Below are 18,838 nucleotides of genomic sequence, written 5' to 3'. Positions count from 1 at the left end.
GTGTACTCTTCTATCACACTTTAGCTCATTAATCAAATTCAGATGAAGAGACTGAGTTTTAACAACTGTCTGTACAGAATAAAAGGCAAGTAAGGGAACAGTGATAATTGCTCTTAACAGCCATATTGCTCTAATGTCATTAAATCCACCTTCTCATGCCAAACAATTTCTTCTTCCACTGGAGGAGCAATATATTCTGTGCATAGGCACTTTTCTGTTGGTTCTTGATGTGTTTTCCACAGTTATTAGAATATGTTTCTAACCACAAAATCAACATGGACTCTCCCAGTGTTTTCGTTGGAGCATTTGATTGGAGTTCCTCTCTGTTCTGTGCAGTTATGTTCCTCTGAACATTAGTTGTTTGAAGCCTGTTGCAGAGCAACACCCTAGACTCCAGCAACACTAGGAGCTCAGTTCTGGAAGATAACTAAACACTGTCATGTCTTCTGCAATCATTCTGCATCTCTGAACAAGTGTGTTACTTTAAAAAGCTTGTTTTAAGGGTTCACATTTCTATGTTTGTAAACATTTTCTCCTCTCTTCACCTTCCTCCTGACAGATCACAGAGCTGCACTGTGCATGTTTGGAAAACAAAGTGTGGGAGACAAAAGAGTATGAATCATCTCTTCAGTTAGCAAGGTGATTTTTTTTTTTCCTTTTCCATTTTGTTTTAATACCATTGCACACATGGAGACTATCAGTCATCTGTTATTCTGGAACTTTAAGCTGAAGATACTACCCGATCACAACCAGGTGGGTGGTTGTTTGCAAGTATGATTGACTGCTGTTTTCATGATGTCTTTCTACTCTTTTCCATGAAACTAAACCAGGTTCTAATATCTCTTATGCCCCAAGTAACTATGTTGGAACCACTGAGGTCACTGTGTGTGAGTGAGAACATCAGTTAGGCTTTGTCTTTCAAAGTATGATTGTGTTAGATATTATCAAGCAAATTATTAGTTTTAGTTGGCCTAATTTTTCATCTATTGTGAAAACTGGAATCTGTTCCAAAGCATAGCTAAGGCCTTTCTTTGCCTTTCTGGGGTGGGTTTTTTTGTTTACTGCTTTCCCCCTGACTCCACTGTCTGGCAGTTTCTACAGACACTGAGTTAGTTTTTTGACTGAGTTAGTTTTTTGTGTTATTGTGAGCTTAGCACTTCAGGGAGAACCTACACTTGTGTTGTCTGTCAGTATTTAAAATGGAAAAGCCATCTAAGCCAATTCTCTTATAGAAAACCCTTCTGTTGCAGTGTTGCACCTCCAGACTTTACACTTTTTATAATGGCAAGTGGCTGTTTCTTGGTAGCTGCATCCATTCAACTAATACATTGCTTCTGTCTCACTTGGAGCTGGTGCAACACTGTTAACGTAAACAGCTGCTTCAAGAGCCTCTGAGCCTGTGAGGTTTGATGTGTCTGACAGTAAAACTGAATATAAAGTAAAATGTGTCTTTTGGTGGGTGGAGTATAACTTTCTGGACTCATGTATACAAGGAAACAAGCTCTTTAAACTTTACCTTTGCCATACTGAGTGGTTCTCAGGCACTGCCACTGTGCCTTGCTCTTTACACTTACCCGTTAGAAAGACCTACATACTTGATCTGTTATTTCTCATCTTTCCTTCTTAATCCTTCACTGACTCTCCTGAATCTTGACAGCACTCAATCAGTTTTTTCCCACAAATGCATCATTTTGCTTTCCTGTACTGTGTGTTCTCCAATTTTTAGTCTCTTGACATTTTTCCTCTCTCTTTCTCCTATGTTTAATTTGCTTTCTTCTTCTCTACTGTGTCAAAGTTGATGCTGCCAGCAGAGTCTGGATTCTGGCTTACTCCTCCTTTGTTACTATCTGTTAATCTCCCTCCTGATTTTCCTGTGGTCCTTGCTCTCACTGTGAGAGAAGTACAATTATTGTGGTCATTCATTTTATGGATGATTCTTATTTTTAAATTTTAAAATCTGGAATTATATTATTTTTTAACAAAACTCTTTATACATGATTCCTTCAAATACTTCAGATTTTAGGAAAGATAATTTTTCAGCTTTTAATTTTTACATTAACTCCCTTTTCAACTTTACATACTTCCTCTTGTCTCTGCTTTTTCTGCATAGAGTCTTGCCTATCCTCTAGAAGAAAATTATAAAATGTTATATTTCCCCCTCCACTCACAATCTTTTTTTCCCCCCTTTGCTCAGGTATGGAAGTTAGTCACTATTCCTTAATATCTCTGCCTTCCCAGGGGCCACATTACCTGTTGGTATCTTTGTTCACCCTTTTCCATCTCTTTTTTTTTCAGTGTTACTCTGTTATCCATCTTTGTTCCTTATATTTAGAAAGAAAAAGCAAAGAATCTTTTGATCAGTGTCTTTCTCCAGTTGTACTGAGGTCTAAATTTACCCTGCCTAAATTATGTTTGGATGTGGGGTTTTTGGTTATTGCATTGAGTTCTTTATGTGGTTAGTTGCTTGCTTCTGTACCTCAGCCTTTCCTTCAACTGGCTTTTATCCCTCCTGCTATCCCCAGAGGTGGTGTTTCAGGTGATCTAACTTAAGCAATCTAGACAATAGCTATTCTACTTTAACAGAGTCTAAAAAACATCATGGGGAGAGAGAGGAAGTATGTGTGAGCTTTAGTTCACTTTGGATTAATCCAGTCAGAAGAGAGGTAAGATTAAGAGGTGTGGGAGTGTCTCACTTGGTTAGTTGTGGAGAGCTAAATGGCTGGGACATCTGGCCAAGCTTTTGGGTGGAAAAACTTTGAAGACTGTCTGACCTATTGTCTTCTGTCTAGAGACTGTACTCTGTTTCCTCCTGCTAATCACTGATGTCACTCACCACATACTGCTTATCACAGTCCTGCCCTTCCAGGACTGCTCTCATTTTGTTGTTGACCAATCTCTGTTATCACTTCTTCAGATCACTCCCTACTTCAGCATTCAGGAGTTTCTATAGACTTCATCTCTAGCTTCCTTCTTTCTCTTTCATAACTTGTCTCTGAATAATCAGATTTATTTACTGTCTTTGGATGATCTGAGATCTTCCTTTCTGCTTTAAGCCTGTCTCCTATCTGATTTAAAATGTTAACCCCACTCTCTGATAACCTGTGATACCTTGCAGTGATCTTAAACCCAACAGGTTGAAAAGGATCCTTTACTGCTTCCTGGTATGTGGTAAACATCCTCTTGCCTGTTCTTTGGGACCTGTAATCCCATTGTTGTAAAAAACAAGTTTTTCTAGAAGTTGCAGCTTCTTTTTGGATAATATTAGTAAAAGAAATTTGTTCTTTCCCACTGACAGATATCCAGATGTGATTATCCTCTCTTCATCTTAGGTGTTTAATTATTGCAGTGTTTTGTCTGGCCTGGAAGAAAGCTATCTTGTTTACCCTCTGTATTTTACAAGATGGTTTCAAAATGTTTGCTAGCCTTTGGTGTTGTCAAGGTCATCTTTTCTGTTGTTAGCTCTGGGTGCCTTTCTGTACAAAACAAATGTATCTGAAGACAACACCTGACTTACAAAAACCTGAATGGGATAAACTGAAGTTTCAAATTCAAGCCTTCACAAGCATCCACTGCCAGTTAGAAACTAGAGCTCAAATTGCAATTGAGCTGCCAGGTATGCATAAAGCTTCCCCAGCCTCTTCTGAATTCTTCCTTTAAATTTCTCTTAGTCAGTGTTTAGGGAGCTGGCACACAGGTCACCATTTCATTCTTTTGTCATCCTCCCTTTTGTGGGTAGCTGTGTTTTTTTTTCTGCCTTCTAAAATCCTTCAACTATCAGCACCTTTGGTTTGTGATTTTTGTTTTTGCAACTTTGTTCTGTGCAAGACAAAGCGAAAACACAAGAATAGGCTGGGAAGGGCTCTTAGTAACAGCAGCTGCTACAATTGTGTGCTTGTTCAGAAGCAGAGGGTTTAGCAATGGGAACCTCCGGCACTGCAGGAAAAAAGTTACATGGATGTGTAATCAAGCCAGTAGCTTGATGCAATGACTGTAGTTCTGGATTTCATTTAAGAGTATTTGCAAGGACTTGCTTTGGTATCTTTTAAATGAAGATTTTGAGACCGAGCAGGGCTTGATGACATTTGTAAAATGTCCTAATACATAATTAAAAGTAAGTAAATGTTAGGCTGGAGGTTGCTCAAGATGATCTCAAGAGGTCTCTTCCAGCCAAATGATTCTGAGATTCTAGTGGTGGTTAGACTTACAGCAATTAAATACAGAAAACAGCAATTTGGGTTTTGTTTGAGCATCATTCTGAATCACAGCGTAGTGGGTTTTGTGGATGTGTGAATACATACTGCTCTTTTTTTTTTTTTTTTTTAGTTTTTTACCATTTCATTTACTGCTCTTGGGAGTGAGTTATGAACTCTGCAATCTGTTAAACCGTGACACTCAGTTCCAAAAATTATTACTCTGTATCCAGTAACTGGTGTTAGGTAATGTATCAGAAAAGCTTTCATTGTCAGTTCTGCAGGAAAATGTGAGGTTCATCTATCCAGTGGATCAATGACAGCAAGGAAAAAAAATAATTGGATTTACTGCAAGACTGGATGCTTAAAGTATTGGCAATTTTCTCTTTCAAAGTGTTTTTTTTTCCTAATTATTTGTAAACTTTTTTTTTTTTTCAACTGAGAACATTGAAAACTGTTTCATCATTCTCTGTTTCAACTTCAGCCAACAATTGTGTTTTTTAGGATGTTGAATAAGTCTGATTTGGTAACCATGCTTCAACAATGTGTGGAAATTTTTGTGTCATCTTCTGGAAAGGAGTTTGATAAGACTGTAGAGAAGTTGAAGGAGTTCTTGACCCAGTTTCAGAAACTAGAAGGTGGGTGTGTACCATCATAAATTCCATTGCAGATTATATGAAAGCTGTTCTATCATCTGACCAATGTGTATGATTTTCCCTGGTGATATCCTGTCATTGAATCAAACAATCATTTTTTTTTCAGGATTGCATTTTCAAATACATGCACTAAATTAGGAGATGTTTATATTCGTTATTAGTACATGGTTCATGCTTTTTATAATGCAGAAGAGTGATGTAAGATAAGAAATTGGACAGATTAGCAAACATTACTCACTAAATCTGTCATACGTGTATTAGAAGCATTTTACCAGATGTTGCAATCATTAAAAACATTTAACAAATACAAAGAGATATTGAAAGATAAGCAAGCTTCCTTATGACATGCTATTTAAGACAAATGTATATTAAGTTATTTCACCTGCACCTTCAGCTGAATTCCCATAAAAGGTAGGACACCAAGGACTAGTTGTCAGGGCTCTGCTGACATGCTGTGGCTTCTCAGGACTGTGTGATGGGTTGTTGATGGCAGAGGGTGTATTTGAAAGTTTAGTAAGGCAAAGGAGTAGGAGCAACTGCCTGTCCTTCAGAGGCAGGGAAACAGAAATTGCCTTGTCCCTCCTGAAATAGGAATACAAAATATTCCAGCATTCTTCCAGAATGTGTATTTCATTGCTTTCCCTAAATTATGGAGAAGTGCTCCCCAGTGATTCCCTTTTGAAGATGAAGTGGTTATCATCTGGTCTGTTTTATGCTTGTTAAATGAAGTTCATTATCATTGTGGTTGTTACCCAGCATGTGGACAAGTAGGCAATAAGTCACCAAATGCAGTCTAATATTAATTGAAGTAGTTGTGTAATGCTCTAGGGTTTTACTGAGGCTTGGTTAGAAGAATTGGATCTTGAATGTACTGTGTATTTTTTAATAGATGCAGTAATAGCAGGGTTGTGGTACAGGAAATAGGTGATCACTTTGAAAAAGCTGTATATGTCACTGAAGGTCCCAGCACTGAAGAATCTATTTTGGAAAAAAAAGAATTCAAGCAAAAGACTTTTTTAAGTAGTTGGATTTTTACCTTGAGTGAATTAAGGAAAAAGAACAACTCTGGAAATTCAGGGACATGCAGAACTATAAACCAAAAAAAGACTATATTTATTTTCAGTTAGAATTTGAAGATGTTTTTAAATTAGCTCTAATGACCCCAGGAAAGATCTTAGTTTGTTCTCAAAGCAGATTTAAGCTGTAATGAAAGTGAGAAGAGGAACTTAAGACAAACTTTACACAAATAGGTTGCTGTCACTTAGGTGACTTCTTCCTGTACATTTCTGTGATTATGTTGATCTTTTCATAAGTCTGCCAAAAATGTTATGTACCCAAATCTCCTCCAGAGCCCTTAGAGTGAAAATACAGTCTAAACATTTTGCTTTTTATTTATTTTTTAACAAAGTCCATTTTCCCCACTGCCTAATGAAGTGGAAAACTGAAAAGCATGAAGCTTGTTCTGTCTATCTTGAGCTGAAGGATCTGATATATATAAAAAAAAAAACCTCAAACAATATTGGTTTAGTACCTAGTTAGTGGAGAGAGGAAGTTGTGTGTTTTGAAATCTTCAACACAAATACAAGCGTCCACAGTCCACTGGAAAATACCAACTCATTCTGTGTAGGTCATTAAAAAGCTTTGATATATCAAGGTTTTCACTGCTGATTGGACCTTTACCTGTGATCTGTAGGTGGAATCTCCACCTTATTGCCATCTTCATAAGTAAGGCAAGATAACAAGTTACCTTTTGATTTTGATTATCACTTTATCCTGGCATTGATTGTACTTTGGAAATTTTTGCTTCTTTTGTCTTTACCTTAAAATTACTAATTATTGGTGCAATTGATCAACAAACTACATGGCTATGAAAACAGAATTTTGTTGTAAAATATGAGAATAAAACTGGGCAATGAAATACCTTTGCTTTTTGTTTACTGCTCTGGTTGCAGTTTCTGGGTTGAGGAGGGTAAACTAATTTCTTCCTTAGCCTTTTTTTTTGTCCATGAGAAGGAAATAACATGCAGTGTGTGGCTTTTTGAACACTCTTAAAGCATCAGCAGTATCTAGTACTATTCTGTCCAATTTATAGATGTCAGGAGGATGACCTAGGATGACATAAGCAGAATTGAAGTGATGTGCAAGACTCGTGGTGGATTTTTGCTTGGGGCTGCCTTGCCTTGGGTCCTTTATTGCTGTTGATAAAGCTGCACCGCAAACTCCTTTTTTAACAATATTTTTACAAGGTGCAAGGCTGAAAAGCTGCCTGTGTTTGGGTCTGTGTCAGCAAATAACACATCTCAGATTGCTTGGGTTAAGGGGTTTATGTAAGTAGTCAGGAAAAGTTTACCCCATGTATCAAACATTAGTTTTGTTCTAGTAGAAGAAGCTTTCCAAGAACGAGATGTGTCGGTATCGCCACAAAAGGAGCTCCAGAAGAAGACAGACCTTTATCATCTTCAGAAGGTGAGGCCTGTTGTAGGCTTTACTGACTAGTTCCTTAACTGAATCTTCCAGGATGTAATTGACTATGGTTTTTTTCTTCCTTGCTGGAGCTCTGAGAAAGGGTTGTGTATAAATAATTCTTAAAAATCAAGTAACAAGTAGCAACTATGTATGTCAGGCCCACCTGATGCATAGAAAATTATAGAAAATACCTGTCATAAGCCAGGATTTTAAAATAAAAATGAGTGATTTTCTTAATAAATTTGTAAATGAAATTCTGGCTTTCCCAAACTCCTGTGAGTCTGAGAACTGCATACACTGTCTTAAAAAAGAATAACTGCATGATCACACTTTCAGATGTCTTCAGTAAAGACATGACAGCAAAAATGATACATGTTAAGCATATAGACTGTGTTCTCCAGAGAACAACTACCTCCCATGTAGTTTTATGCACCACTTTTTTTTTTTTTTTTAAGACTTTGTTGGAGTTGAAGGACTCAAGGCGGTCCAAGAAACTGACCAAGTTTGAAATGCTTCGTTTTGAAGTTGTTGACTATATAGACAGTCTTGTAAGGTGAGCTTTCTTGTTTTATGTTCCTGTCTTAGTTTGCACCATAAGTTGCAACATAAATTTTGTTGACATGTTAATCTTGTCAAAATTGTATCTGGTTTCCTGTGGTATGAAGCACACTTATTTTTTCCTTTCCTATTCTTGCTTTAATGAGGGCTCTAAAAATCATATTTAAAAAACCCAAACAAACAAACAAAAAAACCCCTTTTCCATAAACTAGTGGAAGTAATTGGGACATGAACAGGCCAACCTATTTTGGCTACAGAAAAAAGCTGAGAGGCTTGGGTGTGTGTGGCAAAGTAAAGTCAAGATTTTTCACCTTAATCTTTGCTGATCTGTTCTACTTACGAAACTACATAGATGTCATGGGTGATATCCTACCTATTTTGGGAGCTGTTTTGGTGAGCAAGGCATAGCAAATAGGGTTTTGGAGGCAACTTTGTTGCAGAAAATGTGAAAGGTTTGGGGTGGGGTAAGAGATGAAAGCAGTTGTTAATTATACAGCCTTGGGGGAAAGGGGGAGGCCGAGAGGCTGACAGAAATGTGACTGTGCCAAGAAAAAAAGCTTCAAATATGAAGGCAAAGATGAGCAGACACTCATCAGGAAGTCTCAACATGGATCAGCAAGATCTGTGGAGCAGAGAACATGACTGGTGTTTGCATCTCAGCTGCTGCCCTTATTATTGTATTTGTAAGTGGTCCAGCTGGAGTTCTACACTAAACCCATTAGATGTAGGCTTGATAATAACTGACTTCCCTGCTTGAAAGTTAATTTCAGTGCTGTTCATCTTTTTTTTTTTCTTTTTTTTTCTTTTTTTTTTTTTTTTTCCAGAGATCTGTCAGTAATGGTTGGGAAACAATACATTCTTGCAGTCTCTGACTGCAGGAGGCTTTGTTGTTTCCCTGAAGGTAGAGCTTGTATCTCCCCTCCTTCCCCAATACCTCCTGTTTCTTTTTCAGGAATTACCTCATTCCTGCCCACCACAAGACTCTGCATGAGATAGTGTATTTCAACAGAGCAAGTGTTCTCCGTGGGCACTTGAATGCTGCCCCAAGGACTGCACTTCACACAGCCTTGAATAACCCATACTCCTACCTGAAGGTAAGGAACAAGCAAGTTGTTTGTGGAGCTGGAGTCCTTTCTGAAAGCTACACAGGAGGACGATGTGTAAGGCTCAGTTTTGCTGTTTCATGAAGCTTGGCACACGTTCAGCTGTTTTGCAGGGAACCATCAAGTTAGTGTTGATAAGCAATTGAGGGCTTTGCAGAGAGCTAGGGAATCTGTCTGGCTGGAATAAGGCAGCTAAATATGGAAAGAATTTTATATCGGGAATCCATTTTCCCGAGCCAGTTTGAGTCATGATCTTTTTCCTCTGTAGATGTAGGAGAGAAGTAATTCAGTCCTCCATTACAGATGGATTGACTGCCTGTGGGGAAAAAATCTCTGGCTCTGTCCAGAGACATTCTTTACAGGGCTGGTGCTTAGTCCTCAATGTGTAAACTTGCTGTAAGGTGAAGGCTCTGTTGAAGGCAGATTGATGACACTAACAATAGCTTAAATACTGAAATAAATGTAGAAATAAAAGCAAAAGACTCCTTCAAATATGTGTATCTGTGGTGTATTGACATCCTATCTTTTCCATCTGCAAAAAAAGGTTGTTATTGATTCTGTTAGTTAACCCTGCTCTTTTCTAGAGAAGAAAAACATCCCCTTTCCCAGTTCTTTCATAAATCAAAATCACAGGATGACCCAAAGAAAGGAATAGAGTGGGATTTGGAAAAGGAGTGAACACACATTTCTTCTTGTCCTTGTTTACAGATGCTACTTGGGAGTTATCCTTGTATCCAAACATTTTCCCTAAAAACATTATTACCTTTTTGAAGAAAACTGAGTGATTATATATTACTTCAGTCAAAGCCAACACTTATCAGGCACCACACTTGATAAAGATCAGTCTGAAATCTACAGTCTGATTTGTATTGGGTTTGTTGGCACTGTGCTTCTGTTTCTATGAAGGTTGCCAGTTTTGCTGTGTGCAGGAGTTATTTCTAATACCACTTAAGGAGCTTCTTTGTGAAAACAGTGGCTACCATTAAGGAGACCAAATGTGAACCTCAGTAATTTATATTTTTAGAAAATCTGTAAAAATAAAAATACAGATTAGGAGAGCTACCAAAATTTAGCTGCTGGGGTGTTTAATAAGTATTCTTTTTGAGCTGACAGGATTTAGAGCCCTCTGTCATTCTGCCCTTTGTTTATTTGCATACTTTAATATATTTCCAGTGTTTTCTGAGTAGATTGTGAAGGTTTGGCATAGTTTCTAACAGAAGCAATATTGGCTGAATATCTTTATTAGCATTTTAATCCATGTGAATCAAATATTTTTGTTGTTGTTCTTGTTTAATTGTATCCATGGCTTCTACTTTCCTGGGCCACGACCAGAGCAAAGTTCTCTAGAGCTGTTCCTTCCAGCAGGCTGGGACACAAAAGGATCTTCAGTGGAGTATCAACAAATGATTAATATGTGATGCATTTCTTACAGGAATCTTCTCCATTTATTTATTAAGCAATGTGTCAACCAAGGATCATACTTATCCTGAAAAACAACAAAAAAAAAAACCCAAACCAAACAAAAAGCAAAAAACCAAAACCCCAGCAACCCATGTAATTCTGCTTTCACTGATCTCTTGAAATATCAACAAGTTTTAACTTGGAAGGCACTTCTTAGTATTATATCAGCACAAAGAAATCTGATCTTTGCTCTTCTGGGGCTTGGATGGTGCAGGGTGATTTTTCACACTGATCTCAAGGAAGGAGCCCTGTTACCTATGGAGATGCTTTGATCACCATGAAATGAAAATCCTCGAGTTGCAGTTAAGGTCCTGTATCTGAGAAAAGGGGATTGCAGCATTTGGTTCTTGGGAAAGACAGTAACATAGGTTCCAGAGCAAGACAGGAATTTGTCTTCTGTCCAGCCTCAGAGTTCAGGGTCAGGCAAGAGAAACCCCTCATCTCTCACAAACAGTGTTCTGGGTTGTTCCCACTCCCATACTCTGAAGCAGCAGCTCTGTGCTCTGTAGGTGGTTTCACATCTGGCTGCCAGCTCTGGGGCAGCTTCCTGCTTGTTGGTTTGGTTATTTCCTCTCTGGGACAAGGAGTGTGCTGCTGTCTCAGGAAGCTGAGTCCCTGCACACAGCTGCAGCTCCCTCCTGATATTCTGTGAAGATCTGGCCTACTTATCACAAGTGAGGCTGAATTCTTTCAGGTGCTGGCAAAGACCCCGCAGTGCCAGTCAGTTGTATTTTTCCTGGATCATTCTCAGCACTTCCATGTGGTCCAGCTCTAGATAATAATTTCCACAGATGAACCTGTTCCAGGAGAGTCCTGCAGCTCTAGAATTTGCATCCTCACTTGGTTGTGATAACTGTTCTGGCCTTTAAGATGAGAAAATCAGTGCAAAGTGTGCAGCAATGCCAGAGTTGGCACATGGGTGAGTGGAAGGAACCCCACAGAGTTAGAAGTAGCAGAGGGGGGGAAAGAGAGAGGATTATCCCTCTGGGCAGTGGTGGGCCACTGGATCAGCCAGGAGGTGTAACTTCACCTGTGCCAATTAGAAACACAGCAGTATTTGAAACTACTGTGGTACCCTGCTGAGTTAAAATGTGGTAAATTATTGTCTGGATTATAACATTTTGAGGGTTTAGCCATATTATTCTGAACTTCTTTTGAGACCACCTGGACTGAACTGGTGGATATTAACCTGATGTCTGCAGTTTTTGTGTTCCTTGTACAGAATAAACAAACTGTTAGGCTTTCTGGAGACTGTGAAATGTCTCAAAAATGCTGGAATCCAAACTGAATCTGAGTCTCACAAATTGCAGGGATTGAGATCTATTGACAGGTAGGCTAGAGATTCTTGAGCAAAGTTACATATTCTTTGCCCAACTGTCTTGAGAAGCATTTATTTATGAAGGTATTCTTGCTAAGGCTTTTATAGACCTCCCAAAAGTAGCCTTTTAGTAACATATAACAGCATTATTGAAAAAAAATTCTTCAAACTGAAAGGAACAGTCAGTGGTTGTTCTCATGTTAAGAGAGCTGGCTTCTTACACTGCATGAAACTGAAAACTGGAAACAAAAAAATCACAAACTGTATGAAAAGTTGTAAATTTCTGCAGCTTTACAGAGACTTGTGCTTCTGGTTCAAGTGGCTTTTTTACTTAGGCAAATGATTGAGCACTGAGGACCTGAATTTTCTGCCATATAGAATGGTTTGTGAGAAATCTAAGTTTAATCTAAGTTTGTCTAAGTTTAATGCCAGAGGAAAACGACTGTTACATTTCAAAGATAAAACTTGGAGATGAGAGAAGCAATCTTGCTTTTTAGTGCATCTGACAGATCTATACTAAGCTTCCTTATACTCCTATAATATAACTCCTATATATATCTATACTCCTTCCTTTCAGTGTTGGGGGAGCAGAGCAGGGACACTTTTTTGCATTTGCTATGTAGTAGTCTGAGGCAATTCATGGCTGGTGTCTTTTCCTAAATGTGTAGAACAGAACAATTGTCTCCTACATGCAAATAGAAATAACAAAAGAATTGGGGAAAAGCCTAATCAGATAATCACTCACTAGAGTACAGACCACATAAATGAACAAAATTGTGAAAGGAACACAATTGTGAAGTCGCTTAATGTTTTGTTGTTGTTGTTTTGCTTGTTTGTTTTTAATGCTACATTTTATTTATTTTTTATTTGGAAAAACATAAAACCAGAAAGCATTTAGTTAAAATCCCGACTATGTGAATTTCCTGAAAGAATCTTGCCCTGGAGATTGTTGTAGAGTAAAAACGGATCAAAGTTACTCATTTCACTTTTCTTTTTTTCATCAGAATCAGGCTTTGAAAAGTGATGGAGGAAGCATTTCCAACAAAGCCCCTGACATATGCATAGTGTATAAGCTTCATTTGGAATGTGGCAGATTGATCAATCTCGTTGATTGGTTAGAGGTAAGTGACAATGCAAACAGTGCCTTTACCTGCTTTCAATGGTCCAATTTATGTTTATGCTGCATGCCTCCTTTTCTTTAGTGAGCCTTTTGACAGCTTAATCACTGCTCACCTCAGTCACTCCTGTACAAAAACACACAGTAACTCAGCCCATGGAATCTTCCTCTGACTATTCTGAATTATTTATTTCCAGCATTATTAATCTGCAGTGGAAATCTTTTGCTCACAGATGAGATTTTATGCTTCACAAAGTTACCTTTTTTTTCCCCCTTTTGTTTCTAAGTACTTTGCTTTTTTTCCCCTATTTTTGCTGCAGCTTGGCAAGTGTGAGGCTACTGGACAGAATGCCTGTGCCTCGGGGAGGGCAAAGGTCCTTCTAGCCTCACATCCTGTCTCATGGTGTCCAAAAAACAGAGTATAACAAGAGAACACACAATATGATAAAACAAACATGTTTTAGCTCTGAAGTTTCCCAAACTGGAATGGTTTCTCTATTTCATAGGCCTGCCTGAATTACATTACCAGTATAACTTTTAGCAACCACAGCCTTTTCTGGCAAGGAATTCTGTAGCTTAACTCAGGCAGTGCAGAGGACTTCTTGTACTTCTGCTGCTGGCTTGATTGATTATAGGAAATAAAAGTGGACAGAAGATTCCTACTCAGCCTCTTGCTGTCCCTCAATTTTATGGTTTTCTTCACAGCCAAATTATCTTCTTCATTTTTCCAGAACCTTGAGGCAGACTTGCTTTGAAAATGTTTTTCAGTTCTGTATTTTCTTGAGAATGAGTCAGGCACCAGAACTGTACTGAGCATACGAGTTCAGAGTGACATCTTTCCTCCTTTATTCCTCCCATAATATGTAACCTTGCTTGCTGTTCTGGTTGCAGTTGAGCTGACTTTTTTGTGGAGCTACCATTTAGACATCTCATTCCTCCTGTCTGATAGCCAGCAGCTCAGAGCTCCTTATTTTATATGTCTCTCTGTGATGTGTTAAATCTGTGCTGCGTTTCTGTTTCTAGGCTTTCTCAACTGTGGTGATGTCAGTGGAGGGACAAAATGCAGATGCAGCTTCCTCAGACCAGGTGGATGACACTATCCAGTATCCTTTCACATTTATCTCAAGTCTGACATTCAGATGCTTACAGGATTAACGAGCCAGGATTTTAAAAATGCAGCTTCATGTGCACTGATAACTAATTCCAGAAAATTAAGAGGACTGATTTAAACAGCTTTAATGTTGGGGGAGGTTTAGGTTGGACATTAGAAAGAATTTCTTTACTGAGAGGGTGATCAAGCATTGGAATGGGCTGCCCAGGGAAGTGGTGGATTCTCCACCCCTGGAGATATTTAAAAAGAGACTGGATGTGGCACTCAGTGCCATGGTCTGGTAACTGCAGCGGTAGTGGATCAAGGGTTGGACTTGATGATCTCTGAGGTCCCTTCCAACCCAGCCAATTCTATGATTCTATGATTCTACTTAAAATGGCACAGAAGTAGATTGGCCAAAATAATTGGGCTGGGGGGAGGGGAGAAGGTAAGAGAGCAGCTTTCGTGTCCATTGGAGCTGTTTGGGTTTGTTACAGAACCATCAGTCCATAGAGCAATTTGAAGCTATTCTACTTAGTGACATAATCTGAGAGTTGGTATAGCAGCAGGATAGGAAGAGAGCATTACAAGATGGAAGCATTAGCAGAGGAAATGCTTACAAAGGTACTGTCTCTGTAGAGCACCTTGGAGTTGAGAATTTTAGTTCCCAGAAAACATGCATTCTGCTTCCTGCTTTGTCCTTACTCTTCAGTGAGGGCTACAAAATACTTCAAGGATGAGCATTAGCACAAAAACTCATGGCTACAAAGGTAGTGCTCCCACAGAGAAGAGATGAAGAATATTTATATGCTCTTAATGCTACACCTCAGCTTTCCTTTTCTTTTTTATAAGCTCGACGGGTAATTAACACAAAATTAAATTCTCTGAACTCAAGGATAGCTGTGGTGTATTAGGAATGCAGAAAGAAACTTACAGTGATTAGTGAGTAAAGAAAAGGTAATGCTGTTTTATGAAACCTTAAAAAATGCTCTCTCATTCTCTTGCCAAAGGGCATACAGAAGCATAAATTCTTTTTCTGAGACTGCAAAATTAGTGTCTTTGTAGGCTTTAAGCTTCTAGCAGCAGGCAGAGGAACTCTTCTTTCAGCAGGCAGAGGAATTCTTCTTTAATTTGCACATTGTATGCACGTAGCAAAAATTTAAAAAAAAAAAAAAATTGAAGATCTGTGCTTCTGTAGGTAAATCATGCTCTGTCCTTATTTCCAACAGCTGCAGTTTGCAACATGTTTTGTGTCATTTTCTCCTCCTGGAGAGAACCTTGTCTCCATCAGTGTGTCATGGAAGCATAAATCCATTTCCTTAACTGGCTTCTCAGTGCTCGTTTCATTCGAGCTGTGTCTGAACTGGAACTCTTGGGCTTCATAAAGTCCAGCAAGCAGAAAACTGACCACGTGGCAAGGCTGACATGGGGAGGCTGTTAATGTGCTACTGGGACCTTAATAAACCTGTTCTCTCTACTGTTGTGCAATGGCTGTGATCCCACTGAACTTGTCCTCTCTAGCTTTGCACACTGAGTCAAAGTCAATGATGACTGAATGTTGTGAGATACATTCTGAGTGCCTGGATAGACTTGAATAGCAGTGTGGTTTTTTTTTAATACTCAGCCTCCCTGTGTAATGTACTGCTCTATTAATGCTCATGTTCCAAATGCTGTATTGTTGTGCCAGTTTTTAATCTTCTTTGATGTGTGATATTTAACTTTACTGACATAATTCAGGCTAACAAACCAAAAGCACAACACTGGCTTCTGCAAGCTACAGAAGTGATGAAGCAGTATTACTAACTTGCTTGTAAGCTGATAGGATTTGAGTCATCATTATAAAATGCCTTCCCGACCTTTGGAACTACCAATTTAAAAATAAATAAAACCAGTATGCTAAAAAAGACAATAAGCTTCCAAGCTCAGCCTCTGCTGCATGTTCTTCAACCCAAAACTGGTCATAACTTCCTGAAAACCCAATCATGAGAAGAAATAGGACTAAGTAACTTTGAAGATAGAAATTTTTCTTCTCTGAGAAAAGCAAAACAAACTGTTTAAATAATTCCCTTTTCTAGGGCAGCTGGTTAGTACTAGCTGGCTTTTGCTGTCAGGGGAACTTGTGTCAGCATAGACTAAACAAGAATATGGCTCTCATGCACAGTAGAAGAAGGCTGTAAAATCCACATCTGAAGTACACACTGTGACTTTTTCTCTTTGCTGAGGATTTGTACTGTACACAAGCAAAGGAAACAGCTGTGTGAAAATAACAACTCTTGACTGAGCCTGCTAAACCACTGCTTATCTGACAGATCTTCAGTCAAAGAACCTTCTCAGTCCCTTGGCCCTGCAGAGTAAGCAAACCCCGGGTGCAGTCTCTGCCTGCATGGAGCAACACCTACACCTGAGTTCCCTCTGTAGGAACAGGACTGGAACAGCCCATGGCTGCAGCCCAGAGAGCTGCTGTTCTCTGCCTGAAGTCCCAGATCAGTGCATGATGGTGTAGCAAAATTCACAAATAAATTGGTGTTGAAGCATGGGAAGCCATGGGCATTGCTGGAATCCCAGTTCCCAAGGAACTTGAGGTTGCATTCAGGAAAACCTACACCTGAATCCAGGTTATCAGAGCCACACAGGTGTCCTAACCAGCCCAGTCTCTTTCTTTGGCACACAGCAATTACACTGTGTGTCTTAAGGCACTGAGCTTAAGCTTGAGTCAGGCTGAGGTTGGAGAGAAAAATGTGTTGAAGCTGATGTCAGTGTCCCACGTTTTCCAACTGTGGAAAAAGGCTTAGAAATGAAAGGGAAAAAAGCTGTCTTTCCCTCCAGAACACCATGTGTGCCTGCCAGACATTGATAATCTGTCCTGAGGGTTGGGACACGTGCATTGCAGCAGCATGGGTGGAGCCTTCAGGTCAGTCTTATCATCCGGGAAAGAGCTGTGGTTAGAAAAAAGTTTTTAGACTTTGTGCCTCCCAGCCTCCTTGGAAGTTGAATGATTAGGGAAGTGGTGGATTCTCCGTCCCTGGAGATATTTAAAAAGAGACTGGATGTGGCACTCAGTGCCATGGTCTGGTAACTGCAGCGGGAGTGGATCAAGGGTTGGACTTGATGATCTCTGAGGTCCCTTCCGACCCAGCCAATTCTATGATTCTATGACTGTTATCTCCAAATATGCCCCAGACTTCCTCACTTGTCTGAAAGAGGCTCGCAAACCTCACCTGCCTTTTATTTGAGGCACTTAAGTGGCAGTGCCTGGGTCCAGCTGTCACTGGAATCCAAGTGCTCCCACTTGGGTTGCTCTGGCACTTCAGCTAACTCAAAGCAACTGAAAACGATAGCCTGGAGCACTGAATATTGAATCATCTCCATAAACCAGATCTGTACTAGGACGGGGGAGGGGGGGGGGGGGGGGGGGGAAGTCCTATTACTATGTAACTTACCAGGCTGTTTACCCAGGAACGTGTATAGGGTAGGTTAGGCTTGTTTTAAATACTCTGGGTAGGTGAGGGTTGGAGTCATGCATTTTCCAATGGCTCTAATTGCAGAGACACAGCAATACTTCCTCCTCTACTTCAGGGAGGGCCTGGTTCTCAATGTTGCCAGGCAAATTAAAAGGCTGAGGAGGACAAGTTGTTTATCAGCATTTATACTGATACACACACAGCTCGGGAAGCCCTAACAATGAACACTCCAGCAAGAATTTTTAGAACTGCAGCTGCCAAAGTTACTCTCTACCATGAGGATGTGGGGGCAAACAAATTAGGAAGAATTTCTTTACAGAGAGGGTGGAATGGGCTGCCCCAGGAAGTGGTGGATTCTCCATCCCTGGAGATATTTAAAAAGAGACTGGATGTGGCACTCAGTGCCATGGTCTGGTAACTGCAGCGGTAGTGGATCAAGGGTTGGACTTGATGATCTCTGAGGTCCCTTCCAACCCAGCCAGTTCTATGATTCTATGATTCTAAATGCCACTGTTCTTCAGAGGCCAACGTAGGGCACCTCAGCCATGCTGATCTGTATACATAAGGCTTTCAAGCAGCAGGGAGGGAGGTGGGAAATTTAGGAAGGGAATGCTGAACAGCCCTCCCCTGTCCTGAACCTCACCTATTTATCTTGCACACACACTTGACAGCAGGGAGCAGCTAAACAGCTGAATGTCTCACTGCTCTGCTAGAGGACGTGGAGCCAAGTGCTGTCTGTGCAGCTGTCCCCTGCCACAGCCCCCCTTCCCCTAACCTCACCAAATGGAGGGGAAGACCACAATATCCAACTTCCACACCTTCTCAAGGTTAAATATTTGAAAATAAACGAGAAGCAAGCCTCAACAGTGTGTGGCTTTTAATCCCCAAATGTGCAGGTAATATGACATCAAGACAGAAAAATCAAGTTAATGGCTGTATCTTCCCTTTGTTAACATAAATTTTGAAGTGTCAAGTCACCTATTTGATATTCTGTATATGGTTTCTCAGTATCAAATCCATAATTCAGCACCTGGAGCTCCAGACTGTTAGATGGAGAAAGGAAAAAGGTGACTAATGTAGGAAGTTATGTGCAATTTCATTTTCTTCAATAAGGAAGGCAGAAAAGTTCAACAGTTAAAAACACAAACTAAACCAAACTGGTTATAAATTACATTTAGTCTGCCTTTCTTCAGAGGCTGGACTTTGTAGTCAGAGTCCCAGCTACCTGGAAAGAGTTGAGTGGCTAAATTCTGAACAAGCATCAGGAACAGTAGAGACACTACAGCTATGAAAAAGGCATCTTGTGCTTTTCCTCCTTTAATGAAATCCTGCTCGCAGCCTACTAAACACCAGGCTGTTTATGTATAATCTGCCTATACAGTATGAATTTTGCACTTGGCTCCTCTCATCATTTCTTT

General features: G+C 39.7%; 1 protein-coding gene across 2 annotated transcripts in view; it reads left to right on the top strand.

The window, feature by feature from the left end:
• The window catches only part of ORC3 (origin recognition complex subunit 3), a 36,403-nt gene extending 20,532 nt beyond the window's left edge, over window positions 1-15,871 (top strand). Inside the window, exons 13-20 of one of the 2 annotated variants that reach the window (XM_071741394.1) lie at window positions 560-639; window positions 4,695-4,828; window positions 7,230-7,312; window positions 7,768-7,865; window positions 8,823-8,964; window positions 12,757-12,873; window positions 13,893-13,972; window positions 15,295-15,871. In XM_071741394.1, the coding sequence (XP_071597495.1) occupies window positions 560-639; window positions 4,695-4,828; window positions 7,230-7,312; window positions 7,768-7,865; window positions 8,823-8,964; window positions 12,757-12,873; window positions 13,893-13,972; window positions 15,295-15,400 (840 nt within the window). In that variant the 3' untranslated portion in view covers window positions 15,401-15,871. Of the gene's footprint in view, window positions 1-559; window positions 640-4,694; window positions 4,829-7,226; window positions 7,313-7,767; window positions 7,866-8,822; window positions 8,965-12,756; window positions 12,874-13,892; window positions 13,973-15,294 lie in introns of both variants that reach the window. The other variant, XM_071741393.1, reaches the window with a different exon arrangement.
• The last annotated feature ends 2,967 nt before the right edge of the window (window positions 15,872-18,838 follow it).

This window comes from Heliangelus exortis, chromosome 3 (genome assembly GCF_036169615.1).
Source record: "Heliangelus exortis chromosome 3, bHelExo1.hap1, whole genome shotgun sequence".
NCBI lineage: Eukaryota > Metazoa > Chordata > Aves > Apodiformes > Trochilidae > Heliangelus > Heliangelus exortis.
Note: the sequence above shows the minus strand (reverse complement) of the source record. Positions and strands in the feature narration are given on the sequence as shown.